General features: G+C 40.3%; 1 protein-coding gene across 1 annotated transcript; it reads right to left on the bottom strand.

The window, feature by feature from the left end:
* Positions 1 to 291: 291 nt before the first annotated feature.
* On the bottom strand, positions 292 to 6,081 carry LOC140225574 (uncharacterized). Its single transcript, XM_072304845.1, has 2 exons — positions 5,947 to 6,081; positions 292 to 5,559 (listed from the first exon to the last, which is right to left on the bottom strand). The coding sequence occupies exons 1-2, from the start codon at positions 6,039 to 6,041 to the stop codon at positions 5,205 to 5,207; spliced, it is 450 nt and encodes a 149-aa protein (XP_072160946.1). The 5' UTR covers positions 6,042 to 6,081; the 3' UTR covers positions 292 to 5,204.
* Positions 6,082 to 12,750: the final 6,669 nt, after the last annotated feature.

Genomic DNA, 12,750 nt, shown 5'->3' with positions numbered 1-12,750 from the left:
GAATGGGTTTGGTTAGGCATCACGGAAACAATTACTACAAAATGAAATTTAAAAAAAATGAAAGTAGAAAATGGGTTTTGCTCAATCGTCGCACAAGTTGCTGCAGTATGCGGTTTTCTCGACGTGTTTCGACGTCAATCTAAAAAATACAGAAGAAATGCGTTACGCATAATTGCCGGACAACTTGTTGCTGTATCAAAAATATATATGATACAATAGGAATGGGTTTGGTTAGGCATCACGGAAACAATTAGGTACTACAAAATGAAATTTAAAAAAAATGAAAGTAGAAAATGGGTTTTGCTCAATCGTCGCACAAGTCGCTGCAGTATGCGGTTTTCTCGACGTGTTTCGACGTCAATCTAAAAAATACAGAAGAAATGCGTTTCGCATAATTGCCGGACAACTTGTTGCTCTATAAAAAATATATATGATACAATAGGAATGGGTTTGGTTAGGCATCACGGAAACAATTACTACAAAATGAAATTTAAAAGAAATGAAAGTAGAAAAATGGGTTTTGCTCAATCGTCGCACAAGTCGCTGCAGTATGCGGTTTTCTCGACGTGTTTCGACGTCAATCTAAAAAATACAGAAGAAATGCGTTTTGCATAATTGCCGGACAACTTGTTGCTCTATAAAAAATATATATGATACAATAGGAATGGGTTTGGTTAGGCATCACGGAAACAATTACTACAAAATGAAATTTAAAAAAAATGAAAGTAGAAAATGGGTTTTGCTCAATCGTCGCACAAGTTGCTGCAGTATCCGGTTTTCTCGACCTGTTTCGACGTCAATTTAAAAAATACAGAAGAAATGCGTTTTGCATAATTGCCGGAAGACTTGTTGCTGTATCAAAAATATACATGATACAATAGAGTGGGTTTTGCTAGGCATCGCCGAAACACTAATTACGTCTTCTTCCGCGACCTGCAACAGAAGAAACGAATTACTTTTAATGGTCGATGTTTGTTAAACTCTATACAATAATGAATTTTACCACTCGGGAAGTTTCCAGCGTTCGATCCTTCGAACGCAGTATTTTGTTCAAAAACACGAAGTACTGCAGCATATATATTATGCAATAGAAATGGGCTTAAGGATTATCCTTAAGGACCGTCTGAACAAGTAAGAACCTTCCAAGTTTCTACTGCAGAGTACATAATCCTACACCCGGTATAGGTTATTAGTGGGATTAAAGGACACAATCCTTACGATACCAGTTAATCGTTGCGTGCAATATGATGCCTACCACTCTTGTCGCGTATCAAATCCTGCTCAGGAAGCCCTGAAGCAATTCGTCTAATGAATACGAGTTCCTTCAGTATTACCCTGCATGCAAAGGGAATCCTAGTCTACTATGCCCAGCAATGCTTTATTTGGTTGCTGGCAAATTGTCATGGTGCTGAGGTAAGGATCGTTGTCGTATCTTACCCCGTCGATATTATCAACAAGCGGAACGAGCACTATTGCAGGCGTGCTGATAGGGCTCACCGAAAATATCATATTCTACTGGTACATTCTTGTATCAAACATCATCTCCAAACATGCAACAACGAAATTTGTAAAATATCCGGCCCATTTTTTTGTGCAGACCTGTCTGGGATGTAATACTCAGAAAAAAAAGTACTTACTTCGGCTGTGCCGCCGCATAGCCGGCCAAGGGGTTAAGCCGCAGAGTTTTGGACCCCGCTCGAGCTACCAAGTTTATCTGGGTATTGGTCCGCATCCGGGCCGCTGGGCTGGACCAGTCCCCATTGTTTTCGGCAACTGTAAACGAAACATGAAATTTATTAAAGAAGTCAAGAATTTAATGTACCTGTTTATATCTAACGAATTGCTGCAGGCATCCTTTGCCTTCTACCTAAAACTTCCGAGTCTAATAATCTTGTTTTAATTTTAAAAGTAGACAAAACATCAAATTGTTTTTGGATTCCAAGAATTCAAGTTACTTGATTACGATTGACGATTTCGTCTTCAACTGCAACACCTATAAAATCTGTTTACCCTTCTATGTGAATTAAAAATGTTATAGACTTTTTTTTTTTTTCAAGTATATCTTACCGAACTTTTCGATTCGGAATCGAATTTCATCCGCATCCTTAGGGGTAATGAATTTTTCTTTGTCCTCCTCTTCGGCAGGTCTATCTATAAAGTGCGGCGTCGTCGTGGACGTGGGATCAATTAACGCTCCGACCATGTCGGGATGGAACTTTGACGCCACCGGCGTCTCGCAAATTGGGGCTTCTTGGTTCGAATCAGATACACTAGGGGCCTGTTGACTTTCTATCTCTCTGTCAGCGTTTTCTCCTGTAGATTTCTCTTGTTCTTCGTCTGAAGATTCGCTTTTGGAGCTACCACTTTCTGAATCATCTGATGAAGTATCACCTGATGTTGAGGATGATGATGATTCCGACAAGCGTAGATCGTCATGAATGATCTTACTTATTTTTTCGTTTGAACATCTTGTATCTGAAACAACAATTTACGTCATAATTTATGTTTGGAGTATTCAGTGTCTATTTATATATAACCTACAACTCCGGGATGAATTATCCTTTCGTTCCTTCGTTCCTCTCTCAAAGTATCGAAAATCCCATAAGCTTCCTAGGAAATTTAACGCCCTTCATCCACTTTCCTGAATTCGCAAATGTCATTAGTGAATTGTTTTAATTTAACGATCACCTGAAGCATGTTGCCCCGTATAATGCGTTTCACTATTCTCAGTTAACCGGCACTTTGACATTAACCAACCTCTTGAGGGAGTTGGAACGTAGCTCCGGAGCCGGAAACAGCACCCCCACCAAACCAGCCACGTTCCGTTAAGATCCGGATGGTCATGAATGTGTTTTATAAGACCCTTGGCCTTGGCAGTTTCAAGTGCGGCTTGAACACCCAACTGGATAACCGCTTCATAATAAGCTTGGGCATTCGGCCATCCCAAAGCATCGCCTCTATCGCTTGGGATGGCCACCCAGAAGGAAATATGTTCCCAATTATTAGCGGTTATCCAGCTGGGTACCGCCGATAAGGTGAAGTGATCCATACCATCGATAGGACGTTTCTCTGCTGGCGAAACACGTGGAGAAAATATGGATACGTCTCCTTCCTTTGGTGACCGTTTTCTTTTTCTCTGCATGGATTCATCTGCAACAAATTAATTTTATTACATAACGCTTCGGTTCACTCTAGCCACATGAAATCATCTATCACTGTAATATTAAACGATTTTTTTAAATGTCATGAGGAAGAACATAACCTATATACGATAAGTACATTATATACATATTTCACATACCTGTGGAAATAATCTCGGGCCCTTGAGTATTTGCTGGCTCTGATGTCGATGCCTCCTTGAATAGACTCCTTCTAACTTCGGGTGAATGTTGAGAAGCAGCGTGTGATACGTTGACTGGAACAATATTAAATAACAATATTAATTTTAGAAACATGATGAAACGCAACAGTATTCGTGCTCATCGTTGCTACCATTTACTGCAGCAAATCGTTTTTCAGAGACGAAAACTTTTATCAGTTGGTCAATAGGGGAGCGTGTACTTTAAAAGTATATTGAGGACCCCCCTATGTACCAATTATAAAAAGAACGAATGAGATAACCCGGGAGACCTTCGTTGGAACAAGTTAATTAGAAAATGAATCATTGAAACATAATGGAACTCAACGATATTCATATACATCGTGCCTACTATTCACGGCAGCATATTTCTCTACGGGTACGAAATGCTGTAACGTTCAGTCATTTCCAGACGAATATCTTAAAGGATAATCGAGAACCATTATTTTTACAAATGAGAACAAGAACCACAAGGAAAACGTGGGAGATGTTCGCTGGAACGAATTACTAACCAATTTATTATTACGAATAAATATTCAATGAAGCTAAGCGATATTCTTCTTGACCATGCCTACAAAGGTATGCCAATGCCCCCGACGTAGCATCTCGTTTAGTGAATACGAAGTGCTCCTGCAGTCAACCAGCTGCAAAAAAGCCCCACCCACAAGGTACTGATGTAGATTAAGCCTCCAAAAGGAAAGTTCATTTGTCAATCTGAAAATCTCCAAGTGTTCCTTGCAGCTACGAAAAGACGAAATTCTTATTTATATAAGAGTACTGCCTATCTTTACGGCAGAACCACGACGAATGGATTATTCAATAATTATTCTAATGATCAATACTCACGAGGGTGAATCGGTGATTTCGCGTTCGTTGGTGCCTGACGATAAGCTTTTGGTGTTAGTATTAGTAATCCTGATATTTTAGGGTCTACGGGACTGACAGCGGCATCCACTTTTTCTGTCCCTGGTGTCCTTTTCTTTCCCGATTTCCTTGAGGGGTTGCCTGAAAAATGGAAAAATATTTTATTTTATATTAATACACCCTTAACTGTACAATCTACAACTTAATGATTTAAAAGTACGGTCAAAGCGATTTAAAACAATGGAAGGACTGTAGTATTATTACTTACTCGTATCCTTTATTACGATGCCCCATTTTGGTTCATTGAAAACTGCGTTGAAGGTGAGCATTCCTTGTTCCATTGCCGATCGCGTCTTTTTTTCCAAATTTGGCGGAAGCTGATAAGAGAATCCACTTTTCTCCTTTTTCATTTTAATTAGTCTGTAACATGTTAGGTGTACTGGCGAGTTAGTGAACGTCAGGGTGAACTTATCTGGCCGGAATTCCGCTCTGTTTCCCCTTGTCACATAGTAAAGGTCATAATTGTGCCCTTTTGTGACTAAGTAATTGACCAGTTTTCTGAAGGTCTGTAACAAAGAAAGAAATTAGTTGATAACCATGTCCGTACCATGGAGGCTCCATTTTAAATCCCTAAGGGGATTTACCCCAAACAAGAATGGACAAACGTCATCGAATTGCAACTTTCATTTAATTATGTTCCCATGTATAAAAAACTGTAGCACTTCGTCTAATTTTTATTTTTGCACTCACCTCTTCCCTATGGAAATAGGGAAACGCCGACGTGAATTCCAAAAACTAACAATAATGCGTGTCATATTATTTGCTTTAAATGTATTTTCGAATCTATTTCAAGAACTGTAAGCATTTCGTAATATTTCTTCATTTCGACGATGTTTCTTAATTTCTACCATAAAATAATATAAGACCGGTTTGTGGGTCCAAATCTAAGTAAACCGTTAATACGATAACTTGTTAGAGTTTTTTATCCACTAATGATTATATAGAACGGACTACTTACGTTTTCGATGAGGCTGAAGGAAATGTTTTTAGCGTCTTTTTTTTCAGATATTATCGAGTAAAAATTCACCCCATCACTCAGAACTGTCCCGACTGATGATTTTTGAAGGAATTTCACAAGGGTATCATAATGTGATCGGGGCATAAAAACCTCGAGGGGTAACGCACTGCTCATTGACTTGTTGTTCGATTTATTTACGAAGTGGACTCCTCTTGAATTTTCGACGGTGTGTATATGATAATTCCGCTCATTAACTGCCGGCTGGTCGACGATCGTGATGGGTGCTTGTCTAGTATCCCCTAGGGATGTAACCTTGGTTCTGAAACAAACATTAAAAACCATTCCTAGTATTAATTCAAAAAGTCCTCCTATTCTCTTTTCAATCCCTAATGAATAAGAACAGTATGACTAAAGTTTGCAGTAATTTGTAAAATACACGTCAATATACTGAAATTTCCAGTCAATATACTTAAGTATACGGAAATGGTGAATCCATAAAAGGTTAAACGAAACAAATATAATGCCCACATTGCTTTACATAAATCCACCTCTTCAAAATTCATTCGCAGAATATCGTCACCCTAACGGGTATCATCTTAAATGTTTCGAAATTCCCATTGAAATTTACATATTCTTGTCTGTTTTAAAAAAACCCTCGGTTCCCTGGAGTTCCGGCATCGTTGGTATAATTTGCAATAATTTTTACCTTATCTCTGTGAATCGCAATGACGTCGATGGACCTTCATCCTCTGAATCCGAAGCTGGAGGTGACGGAGAACTGGAACTACTTTTCTCAGACATTTCGAAAACGGATGACAGACTAATTTCGATAAACTGCAAATTTAGGACAAAATTAATTATTTACTAACACTGAAATTTTGAACTTAGCGCGGGAAAATGAAAAAATAAAATATTTACAAAAACTGAAATTTTGAATTTACCGCGGGAAAATGAAAAAATAAAATAATAATTTGTAGGTTGCGTCGGCCAGGTTGGCCTAGTGGTTAGCGCGTCTGACTCTAGGTCAATAGGTCCCGGGTTCGAATCCCGGTGGTGGCGACAAATTTTCATGGCACTGACGAGTGGATCTGTAAGCAGAATTCGCTCGGCCTTAATCCGTGAAAATTTGTAAGCCCGAGCATGGATGTCTACCAAACTCCCTGATGTCTTCGGACAATAAATAGTGCCTATAGATGGCTGTAGATTCCTAAAGGAATAGAAGCCACTAAACTCTCAATAAAAAAAAAAAAAAAAAAAAAAATTGTAGGTTAAGTAACAGCTGTGAAAATATCAGGATCATCATTTCATCAAATCCGTTGCTATAGCCACGAAAGACGGTGCCGGACACGGGAGCTGTCAGCATTAGATTTCGGGTGCACTGCAGATTGCGAAACGACGGGTGGCGCGACTGCGGATTGCACAGGAGTTAGGGCGCTCGTATGATGTAAACAAACTTTGGCCGCGGAATTGAAGAATTGAAAATCTCTAAATTGAATCGGACATCTGAGGAACTAACGAACAGCTTGTGAGCTGTAAAAATTGACGACCTGTAATACAGATGGACAAGATTCTAAAAACTCTTTGACTTTTAAAAAGAGGTGGCGGGGGATTCAAAACAAGTTGATGCTGTACATGCTAAAGAGGGTTTTATATATGAAGCGGAAAAGAGCCGTATGCAAAAACGACATTTTTCGCCCCCCAACCAAAACTTATTCAAACTTCGTCTATCAGTTACTAATACTGGAGCGCTTCTTTCCCCAAATTTTCAGACCCCCAAAAAATTTTGGGGGGGCGCTAGGGGGGGTGGAAGTCAAAACCTGTGAACCTCGATATCTTTCGAACGAAACAAGATATTGAGGCCCGGTTTGGACGAAAAATCGTCTAAAATTGCATACTTTAAGATTCTAAAGGTCAAAATCCCAAAATTAAATTTTTAACTTAACTTATGTGCTTTTTTCAGTTTTTGAGGAAAAACAATTTCTTTTAAACAGATTAAACTGAAATTTCACATTTTTTGATTTGAACCAAAACCAGTTTTTTAAATTGTTCGTCTTTTTCCGCATCCAACGAGTGGTCGTATAAGCTGGGGAACTGAACGGTTCCGGAGTTATGATCGATTGAAGTTTCCGCTCAACGCGCGCCGACCGATTTTCGCGCGCAAAAAAGTCGGATTTGACTGTTATAAAATCAGCTTTAATGTTGAAACTGAGCAAAATGCATTATTAGGGACCCTGGAGGATCGCTGAGTCCAGAAATTACAGATACATCCAAAAAATTCACGTTTTTAAAATTACAGCTCCGTAGCGCTATTTTAGAGGCCCACTGAGCGCCGACCGGCCGCTCAGTGGTCCTGTACGGACCTGTAATTTTAAAAACGTGAATTTTTTGGAAGTACCTGTAATTTCTGGACTCAGCGATCCTCCAGGGTCCCTAATAATGCATTTTGCTCAGTTTCAACATTAAAGCTGATTTTATAACAGTCAAATCCGACTTTTTTGCGCGCGAAAATCGGTCGGCGCGCGTTGAGCGGAAACTTCAATCGATCATAACTCCGGAACCGTTCAGTTCCCCAGCTTATACGACCACTCGTTGGATGCGGAAAAAGACGAACAATTTAAAAAACTGGTTTTGGTTCAAATCAAAAAATGTGAAATTTCAGTTTAATCTGTTTAAAAGAAATTGTTTTTCCTCAAAAACTGAAAAAAAGCACATAAGTTAAGTTAAAAATTTAATTTTGGGATTTTGACCTTTAGAATCTTAAAGTATGCAATTTTCGACGATTTTTCGTCCAAACCGGGCCTCAATATCTTGTTTCGTTCGAAAGATATCGAGGGTCACAGGTTTTGACTTCCACCCCCCTAGCGCCCCCCCAAAATTTTTTGGGGGTCTGAAAATTTGGGGAAAGAAGCGCTCCAGTATTAGTAACTGATAGACGAAGTTTAAATAAGTTTTAGTGGGGGGGCGAAAAATGTCGTTTTTGCATACGGCTCTTTATTAAAAATGAGAAATTTAGAAAATATTGACTCATCAAAAACTAATTAGCAATAAATGCGCGCAAAAAATGCGCAATAAAATTCCGGAAAGTTTTGTTTTGAGCGCTTGAGTGTATATACGCAGTATAGCAGCATTCTCATGCCGTCAAGTGGTGGCTCTGCGGCAGCGCGCTCGCCCTGTGATCCGGCGGGCCCGGGTTCGATACCCGGGCGCCACGCCAAATTTTTACGACCGAATATATTCTCACACATTTTCACATCGATTCCCATTTGATACATTAGATCTTAAAACATCAATTAATTTACAACCATCAACGATCAATAACTTCTTCAATTTGAAGTATAATTTTTTTTTTTGGGAGGGGGGAGGGATCACGCGCGCGATATTCTCGCCAATCACTGTACTTTCACATTAGCAGACGACCCGCTCCGCCCCCTCACATCGACGTATTTCTCCCGAATGAGTCATGAGTCATGTCGCCCGGTCGTATGAGTCATGATTTTTTCCATCATTATCCAAAAAAAAAAAAAATCATTATGAAAAATTGTAGCATTTTTAATTTGAATGTTCGTAGTAATTTTTCATTATAATTTTCTGGATAATGATGGGAAAAATCATGACGCATACGGGTGATCGGGAGAAATATGTTGATGTGAGGGGGCGGAGCGGGTCGTCTGCTAATGTGAAAGTACAGTGATTGGCGAGAATATCGCGCGCGTGACCCTTCCCCCCCTCCCAAAAAAAAAATCTATACTTCAAATTGAAGAAGTTATTGATCGTTGATGGTTGTAAATTAATTGATGTTTTAAGATCTAATGTATCAAATGGGAATCGATGTGAAAATGTGTGAGAATATAAAATTCGGTCGTAAAAATTTGGCGCGGCGCCCGGGAATCGAACCCGGGCCCGCCGGATCACTGAGCGAGCGCGCTGCCGCAGAGCCACCACCTGACGGTAAGATTACGCTGCTATACTGCGTATATAGACTCAAGGGCTCAAAGCAAAACTTTCCGGAATTTTTTTGGGGTGTTTCTGGGGGGCATTGGAAAAAACAAAAAAATACGGGTCAAATAAATTCATCCAAAGAATTCGTACGAATTTTTTCAGCCCGATCGGAGGCGGCAGCTTGGGCAGTTCCCCTTGTTAGGGTGATTAAAATACAAGAGGAGAAAGGTAAGGCCTTGTCGCTCCACGGGACGTTTTCATAGGATTTTTCCCAAGTTCGAATCGCAGGAATAAGAAAGAAAAAAGTAAAAACATTTAGAGCGAAAAGAATCACTCTCAAAAATGGGCAACCACTGTTTGACCAGTTATTCCGATTAATCAGTTCACTGCCCCTTCTTTTATATCGACACAATTCCCCTTTACCTGCACTTCTCTGTAATAGACCGTTAAAAAAAGGCAGCGTTCGGCCCGCAGTCCGGACAAGAAAACTTCTAAAAGTCAAAGTTCTAAAATGAGCCACACGCTTCATATAGGTATTGTTCATATATTCTCGCGGAGCGCCCTAACTCCTGTGCAATCCGCAGTCGCGCCACCACCGTCGTTTTGCAATCTGCACCCGAAATCTATTGCTGACAGCTCCCGTGTCCGGCACCGCACGAAAGACCAAAATCTTCCAATTTATAGGTTATTACGGGAATGAACAGTCAAATCTTTCCAAAAGCAAAGAGTTAATCGTTGCGTGGAAACGATCTTGTAAAGTGAATCGTTAACTCGCGACGAAATGCTGCGATTCACTGTAGTCGATAACGCAGCAGTTATTCGACAGCATATATCATCAGATTTATTTCGATCAAGACCCTTGATACTGTTACAACATAATTGCGTACTACCATACCGGACGAGGAGAGTCACGCCTTTTTGAAGCAATACGCGTCGGCTATACCTCAACTATGCGTATCTATCATGACGGATTATCCCTGCAGCAATTTGTTCGAGAAGCACGAAATACTGCAGCATATATATTATGCAATAGAAATGGGCCTAAGGATTATCCTATTCGACCCTCTAACTGCAGCATTTTGTTCAAAAAGCACGAAATACTGCAGCATATACAGGGTTATCCAGAAGTCCGGGACCCCCCTTATAACTTTTGAACAAAAAATGCTAGAGATTTGAAATTTGGGGAATGTTCCTAGGTCAAAGGGAACTACTTTTTGGCGTACCCAAAATTTTGGGGGGCGCCCCACCTGAGGGGGGGGCGGACCCTAACTTTTTTTTTTCAAATGGGAACCCCTATCTTGTGATACATCATTCAAAAGGGCTTTTAAAAAAGAAAACTTTTGGCGCAAACCGATTGTCGATACCTCAATTTTTAACAAAATGGCGGCCAAAAAATGGCGGCTCATTCAAAAGTCTGGGCCTCCGCTCATAACTCATGAACAAAAAATGCTAGGGATTCGAAATTTGGGGAATATTCCTAGGTGAAAGGGAACTACTTTTTGGCGTACCCAAAATTTCGGGGGGCGACCCCCCTGAGGGGGGGCGGACCCTAACCCTTTTTTTTCAAATAGGAACCCCTATCTTGTGATACATCATTCGAAAGGGCTTGAAAAAAGAAAACTTTTGGCGCAAACCGATTGTCGATACCTCAATTTTTAACAAAATGGCGGCCAAAAAATGGCGGAAATGCGTTTTTTGGTTATTTACCGTCGGATTCGCTTGAAACTTGGTTTCCACAGGTTTTCGAGCACGAAAAAAACAACCAAACCACGGGGTGAGTCCTGGGTAGTTGAAATGACAAGTCAGGAAACACGATTTTCAACTGGCTGAGAGCACCGCACAGGAAATCTGACACATTCCGATTTAAACTTATTTTCCCGCCATTTTTCGGCCGCCATCTTGGAAAAGCTCGGGTATTTTGCAAATCCAATATCGTATTGGTTTTTTTCGTGCTCGAAAACCTGTGGAAACCAAGTTTCAAGCGAATCCGACGGTAAATAACCAAAAAACGCATTTCCGCCATTTTTTGGCCGCCATTTTGTTAAAAATTGAGGTATCGACAATCGGTTTGCGCCAAAAGTTTTCTTTTTTAAAAGCCCTTTTGAATGATGTATCACAAGATAGGGGTTCCTATTTGAAAAAAAAGGGTTAGGGTCCGCCCCCCCTCAGGGGGGTCGCCCCCCGAAATTTTGGGTACGCCAAAAAGTAGTTCCCTTTCACCTAGGAATATTCCTCAAATTTCGAATCCCTAGCATTTTTTGTTCATGAGTTATGAGCGGAGGCCCAGACTTTTGAATAAGCCGCCATTTTTTGGCCGCCATTTTGTTAAAAATTGAGGTATCGACAATCGGTTTGCGCCAAAAGTTTTCTTTTTTAAAAGCCCTTTCGAATGATGTATCACAAGATAGGGGTTCCATTTGAAAAAAAAAGCTAGGGTCCGCCCCCCCTCAGGGGGGGCCCCCTTCAAAATTTTGGGTACGCCAAAAAGTAGTCCCCTTTGACCTAGGATCATTCCCCAAATTTCAAATCTCTAGCATTTTTTGTTCAAAAGTTATAAGGGGGGTCCCAGACTTCTGGATAACCCTGTATATTATGCAATAGAAATGGGCCTAAGGATTATCCTGTTCGACCCTCTGAACAAGTAAGAACTTTCCAAGTTTCTATTACAGAGTACACAATCCTGCACTCGGTATAGGTTATTAGTGGAATTAGTACACACAATCCTTACGGTACCAGTTAATCGTTGCGTGCAAAATGCTGCCTACCACTGTTGTCGCGTATCAAATCCTGCTCAATCATCCCTGCAGCATTTCGTTTCATAAATACGAGCTACTGCAGTATTACTCTGCATGCAAAGGGAATCCCTTAAAGGATGGTCGCTATCGACTCTCTGAACCGTTACCAAGTCGCAACTACCAAGTAAATTATTCTCTTACTGAACTATATTATCCAATTCATATGTAATATGGAACACTTATTCCACAGATTGAAAAAACCTGTTTCTTGCGAAGCGGTACTAAAGCATGGTCACGGCTATACACCTAAGTGTACTATACTCATATCAATCATCCACACAATCATCGGAAACATGTCGTTTCTACTCCTTTAACTACTGCCGCTCTCAGTCAGTGTTATACGGACGAAATGCTGGAGAGAAAATTCTCTTCTCGTAAATAGTACTAAGTACTTTAGCGCTTCGTTCCTATTCTACGATTTCCTATTAAATAAAGAAGAACTACAGGACCTACCTCGGGAAGGAGCACTTTCACTATGCCCCGCTCGCCCATCCCCACTCCCAAATTTTCGCGGGAAGCCTCCCGATTGGTCCGAAACTAGACGTTCCCAAATCTTGCAAATAATAATTCACAGATCACTTCAGTATACTGTTAATCACGTCCATCCATTTCATAGGGGTTCAAAATGGATATCTTCATCCCGTCTAAGGATTCAGAAGTCTCTCTGCGATCACTATAAAGGCGCTGAAGGTTAAAAAATGTTATTTTTAATAACTATGTTCAAGATTTTTGAACCCGATACCGATAGACATCAAATTTTTGTTCATGAAGAACGA

Source organism: Bemisia tabaci, chromosome 10 (genome assembly GCF_918797505.1).
Source record: "Bemisia tabaci chromosome 10, PGI_BMITA_v3".
In the NCBI taxonomy this organism is placed as follows: Eukaryota; Metazoa; Arthropoda; class Insecta; order Hemiptera; family Aleyrodidae; genus Bemisia; species Bemisia tabaci.
The sequence above is the reverse complement of the archived record's forward strand: the minus strand, read 5'-3'. Positions and strand labels throughout refer to the sequence as shown.